This window comes from Anas acuta, chromosome 3 (genome assembly GCF_963932015.1).
Source record: "Anas acuta chromosome 3, bAnaAcu1.1, whole genome shotgun sequence".
In the NCBI taxonomy this organism is placed as follows: domain Eukaryota; kingdom Metazoa; phylum Chordata; class Aves; order Anseriformes; family Anatidae; genus Anas; species Anas acuta.
The window spans coordinates 24,635,933-24,641,932 of record NC_088981.1 but is presented as its reverse complement, the minus strand read 5'-3'; the positions used below and the strand labels follow the sequence as shown (position 1 = coordinate 24,641,932).

Here is a 6,000-nt window from a genome sequence, read left to right as displayed (position 1 = left end):
TGATGATAACATTAGACTCTGAATGATGAGGTCATCAGGAATGTAAAAGAGTTTAGAGGAACAAAGAAGGGTGATTCAGGAGACTCTATGCAGTCTTGGGTTGCTTGTTCTCCAGAGGTTGAGGCATGGAAGTTTCTCTGTGTTTGCTGTTGCTGTTATATGCAAAGTTGTTTGACCGATGAAAAGTTGTTTTGGGAAAGGACTGTTGTGAGGAGAAGGGTATAAGAGAGGAGCCTGTTCTCAAGAAGAAAAAAAAAAAAAAAAAGAAAAAAAAAAAAAAAGACTGAAAGTCTGCTACGCCATGGGCCCCTCTGCTGCTACAGCCATCGCAGGCCTTTGCTGTTCCGCCCCCTGGTGACCTGAACGTGCCTTTTGACCCAGGCCTATTGGCCTTGAAAAGGAGATGGATATGCTTTTCTTCGATCCGGGAAGAACGGGATACGTAAGGCCTGAAGGCCGAGATGCTTGACAACTTAAAGTGAGACATATTGTTCAAAGGGAATGGAAAATGGAGACTGTTAAGTCATGGAACTTAAAGGATTGTTTGTTACCTTTTCTGATTGTATGGATGTATAGGTGTACTTGGGTTTAGTGTGTAGAAGCAATGTTCTGTATGTTTAGAATGTTTGACGTTCATGTGTGCATGTTGGTAGAGCATAGACTCCCTGCACACCCAGCACTGTTTACTTGCCTTTTATACCTTTTAGAAATATTCTTTTTATAAATATTACCACATTCAGACTGAGACTTCATTTATAACAATGGCCATGATCACGGGTCAGGTCTTGAAACTAGAAAACACTTTATTTATTGGAACAGACGGCAACAGCAAGCACGGGCGAACACCACACTTCGTGCACTAGACCTGGTGCGAAGGAGACCCCCATCCTGTCCCCAACCCCTCCCGCTGCCCCCCAACATGGCGGCCCCTCCCTCCCTCCCCTCAGCGGGGCGCAGCGGCCCGGCCCCGCCTCCCCACCCCTCCGCACCGGGGCCGCGCCTGCGCACCGGCCCCGCACCGAGCCGAGCCGAGCCCCCTCCCTCAGCATGGAGGTGGTGCTGGCCGACGCGCTGCTGGCCCGCGGCGGCGACCCCTGCGCGCTGCTGCGGGCCGTGTGCGCGCCGCTGTCGGCCGAGCGCGCGGAGGCGCTGCGCCTGCTGCTGCAGCGCCTGGCGGCGGCGGCCGAGGGCGAGGGCGAGGGGCAGGCGGCGGCGGGCGAGGCGCTGCGGCGGGCAGCCTGGGAGGTGGCGCTGGAGCGCTGCCGGCCGCTGCTGCGGCTCGGGGAAGGGGCGGCCGGGGGGCGGCGTGCGCCGAGCGGCTGCGGCTGTGCCGGGCGCTGCGGGGCGCGCTGCGGCACTGCGTGCAGCTCTGCGGGGCGCCGCTGGCCGCACGCCTGGCCCGCGACGCGCTGGCCGAGCTGGAGGGAGGAGGAGGAGGCGGTGGGGCAGGAGCCGAGGCGGCGGTGGAGGCGCTGGCGGCGGCGGCGCCTTGGCTGGAGGAGCCGGCGCTGGTGGCGCGGAGCGTGGCGGCGGCGCTGCGCTGCTGCGGGACGACGGCGAGGCCGAGGCGGCGGCGGCGCTGGCGGCCGGGCGGCTGCTGCCGGCGCTGGGCGGCAACGGCGAGGCGCTGGGACGCGTCTGGGAGGGGCTGCTGGGGGCCGGCGGGGAGCCCCCGGGGCCGGGCGGGCGCTGCTGGCGCTGAGCGCCCTGTGCGACGCGCTGCTGCCCCGCGGCGCCGCGGCCGGGCCCGACGCCAGGCTCTGCCCCCGCTTCTGGAGGCTGGTGCAGCAGGGGCTGCCCACGGGGACGGGCTGTGCCGCAGGAGGGCCCGCTACCTGCTGAAGAGGGCCGTGGATCTCTGCGGCGGGCAGGCAGCCTGCCTGCGCTGCCCCCCCGACGGCGGGGACGGTAAGGATGGGGGGGGGGCACCGCGGCGCCTCCCGGCCCCTGCTGTGTGTGTGGCCCCCTCCCCTGAGGGCTCCTGTGGCACCGCCTCAGCGCGGTGTCAGCGAGCTGTCTGCGTTGCCTGCAGAGCCCAGCCTCTTCTGGTGGTCTGCCGAGGAGAACGAGGCGCTGCTGCGCTTCTGGAGACCTACATCTTGGTGCTGGAAACCCTGGAGGGAAACAGGTGAGGGCGGCGGAAGCCTGGGGGCAGCTCCTGCACCATAGCTTCTGGCCCCTACAGCATAAACATTTACAGTTTGGGCCATTGAAGGCATTTAAGCATCGTCAGGCATGATTCATTTTGAATTTTAATCTTTAAAATGCAGCAAGCATAGTTTGGAATACATTCCCATCTCTCTCTGAAATCTGGTTACAGCTGTGCATTGAACTAAGGAAGGAAAACCCAGGTTGCAGCTTATTGCAAGACCCGTTGAGTTACCCAGCGAGGTAACCCATTCTCAGCAAAAATCAGGCTGTTACACTCAGCAACCTCTTCTTAGTAGAGGACACTACATCTCCAAGTAAAGCACTTTGTGCCCTTGGATGGAAGTAATTCCGAGTTTGACTCAGAGGGCAGTGAACTTGGTAGAAAGATTGCTTTTGGCCTGAGACCCTCTGCAGTTGCATGGTATAAATTAGTTGTGACTACCTGTTTGTAGGTTACTTATCTTGCGTTATTTGTGCACGATTGTCCTGTAACTGAGAGAATAGTAATTATCAAAGCGTTTAACTTCAGAGGTTTGTGCTGTTTGATTTGAAAGCTTCACATTCTAATTGTGATGAATAGAAGGGTTGGTTATTGGGAAGGATTACCGTTATGATACAGTAGCAAAGAAGTAACAATTCGTCTTATTCTCTAGACTACGATTTCCTGTTGCACACAAAGTCCTTGGATCAGTTGCACAGGCATTGCAGAGTATGTTTGTTTATTTAAATGCAGTTTTATTGTCAATTGCTACATTGATGCTATTGACAGTAAATTCTAGCTCATGACTAAGTGCCAGTTCTTAGATTTGAAATTGTAAACTGACTACTTACATTGTATATGATTTGCATTTCAGATCCATGTCATAAAGCCAGTATTACCGAAACTAAACAGTTTATACGAACATGCTATATCAGGGGAAAAAGGTAAGACAACGTTTTCTGAAGCATCTCTAAAGTATTAGGTGATAAACTCTCACTTTTTTTTTTCATTTTATTTGCAGCTTTTTGTTAAGTTTTCACTGTCAGTGCTGCTCTGAGATGCAGCAACAAGAAATCCTACCATATTGCTTATTATCTTATTCTGAAGTTTTTTCTTTTTTTTTTTTTCCCTGCTAGCAGAACTAACTACCTGGCACTTCCCTCTATGTTTTGTTTTACTTGAGCATTTACTTTTTGTTGTTGTTGTTTTGTTTTGTTTTGTTTTTTTAATGGGAGATTTAGTAGGATATTTTTATAAATCTAGCAGCTGTAATAATCTTTCTGAAGTGTGTTGTGTATTGACTATCGCGTTATCCAGAATGTCAACGTCTTGTATGTGCGTTTGATGAATTTCCTTAAAACATAGATTTGTAAAAAGAGTATACTAATGCGTCACTGTTAATTTGAAGAGTTTGCTTTTGTAACAGGTTGTTGGTTGTTTCACCCATCATGGCACATGTGCATCTATAAAAGAATGTTTGAGAGTGAGAATAAGACATTGACAAAGGAAGGCATCCTTCATTTTTTAGAGCTTTATGAAACAAAGCATCTCCCCAATTCTCTTGGCTTTTCGGAGGTAAGGATTTTACGGTTACTTGCCAGAACAAGTAGATGTTCTAACTTGTAACGTATCTTAATGCTGATTGCATCAGTGGTGTTGGAATTAGGCATATTCTGTAAAAATACCCTCTTATTTACCTGTGTGAGTGATGGCTATATTCATAAGTGATGTCAAATATAAAATGAATTGGAAAATAGCCAGGCTACAGGGAATGGGTTCTTAAGTACAGTCATTCATTCACATATTTGAAGCTAATGCTCTAATTAAATGTACGACCCAATTTATTGAAATTTTTTATCAAGGGTTACATTAGCAGGGGAATGATTGATGCTTCAGACTTCCATGGTTCCTGATCTTCTCCGAAATTATTAGATCAATTGGTTGAACAGAGTTTTGGGTAAACTTGGTCTACAGACTTTGCCTGTGCACAGTATCTCCTATTTAAGGACTGATTTTTAAGATCCATTGCTAGATAACTGGGAGATATTTCAAATGTATGTAGTATAATCAGTGTATTACTGCATCTCCCTTTAGAAACGCACATACACATATTCCATATAGGGGAAGAAGTATTTTAAGTCCCTAGGGTTTTTTATATGGTAACATGTGTAGGTTGATACCTCAACCAGCCTACAATTCAGTAAGAAGTGATCTGTATTGTATTACCATTGCTTCTTTCTCCTCTTTGTAGAAGGAATATTGCCCTCAAAGGCTAATATTTCTGATTTATACAAATTAAGTTAGCTTCTTGATCACTAACTCGAAATCCAGTTAACCTTAAAAAAATAAAAATAAAGTAGCACATCCTTAATCTTTCTAGGGATGGTTTAGTAGTATAATAGTCTTTTCTATTGCTTTCTTCTACTTCTAATCTTTCCTCTATTTTGTGTTTAAATATCTTTTCCCTTCTTATGCTGAACACCATCCATTCTCCATCTGTTTCCCAAAATGTTTTATGTGCCTGCAGCTTTCACCATGCTCTGTGAAATTTACCTATTAAAAAATACTGTTCTGCTTGTTTAGTCTCCTGATCCCCCTTCTCTTTAGTTTCCAACTCCTTTTGCTACTAATAGTTATTATTGCCAAGTGTGTTCTCTAGTTTCTGACTCTTCCTTTACTTTTAAAGTGAGGTTGAATAATTCTAGTTAGTCTCTATGTATCAGTGCCTTGCAAGCGTACATTTACTCATTGTTCTTCCCTTTTATCAGTTTGTTATTGGGCCGTTAATGGATGCCCTCTCAGAAAGTTCCCTTTATAGCAGGTAAGCAACTGATTATTAAATGTATTGATTATTGTAAGTGTGTCCTACTAATAGAGGTTTGAGCATGTTGGTAAAATTTTGGATAAAGTATATTAGTAAATAAATGGTATTTGCTTAATTCACTGACAGGTGGAGAGTTTCTTGGGAAAGATGTGTGGCTGTGAGTAAGAGATGAAACAGGTTCAGTTCCATCCTAATGATAGCAACTTAGTAATGCCTTAAGGTTCTGCTTAGCATATAGTGTTAAAATACTAATTTGGAAATGAAGTGAGATACGATAAGTGAGTAACTTTCTGAAATATTTATCTTCTCTTCTTTTTTGCACAGACAGAAGGGGTTGCGCTAATTGCTGCAAAATCATAACTGATAGATACATTTTTTCTCCACCTTTGGATGACTATCTTTTGGCAAATAAAAGACTTTTCAGAGCAGACTGTTAAAGACGTGACAGTGGCCTCTTTGGGTATAAACACATAACGAACAGATAAAAGTTGGAGGGGTTACAAGTTGGTGTTCATTCATTGTACTGATGGTTTTCAATCCTTTGTGTTACTTGCATGGAAAGTTCTAAGAATGGGAAATAAAGTGTTGAATGCACTTTATTCCAGATGAGTGTCATGGGTGATGAACGTTTGGCTAACAATCAAACTCCAACTCAGTTGGAGTAGCCTTGACTGGCAGACCTTTTTTGGCAGCTCAAAGAGTTGACATTATTTTTGCATTTCAGGAGAGAGGGAAATATGATTGTCACTTTACCAGTGATCAGATTGGATTTGGTTGTTCTGGATACCTGTGTAAGCATAGTTAGAATATGTTGTTTCATCTAAACGTGACAGGACACGTGACCTTTGCTTCAGGATCTTGCAGCAGCTCTGTGTTTGTCACCTCAGCTAGCTGCAGTTTGGTTTGCATGGTCATACGCTTCAAATCAGACACGGGAAGTCAAAAGTAGCAGCAAATGCTGCATGTTTTGGTGTGCTTTAAGTGGAGTTGTAAGTTAGAATGGTGTTGGGTTAAGGCTTTATAATCTTCTGTCATAGCTTTCATA

At 46.4% G+C, this 6,000-nt stretch overlaps 1 protein-coding gene across 1 annotated transcript in view; it reads left to right on the top strand.

Moving 5' to 3' along the window:
* Positions 1-1,000: 1,000 nt before the first annotated feature.
* TARBP1 (TAR (HIV-1) RNA binding protein 1) overlaps positions 1,001-6,000 on the top strand; it is a 34,280-nt gene continuing 29,280 nt past the window's right edge. The window contains 10 exon segments of the mRNA XM_068676193.1: positions 1,001-1,294; positions 1,297-1,533; positions 1,536-1,663; positions 1,666-1,795; positions 1,798-1,908; positions 2,033-2,086; positions 2,089-2,125; positions 3,002-3,075; positions 3,558-3,706; positions 4,900-4,952. Coding sequence (XP_068532294.1) covers positions 1,048-1,294; positions 1,297-1,533; positions 1,536-1,663; positions 1,666-1,795; positions 1,798-1,908; positions 2,033-2,086; positions 2,089-2,125; positions 3,002-3,075; positions 3,558-3,706; positions 4,900-4,952 — 1,220 coding nt within the window. The 5' untranslated portion in view covers positions 1,001-1,047.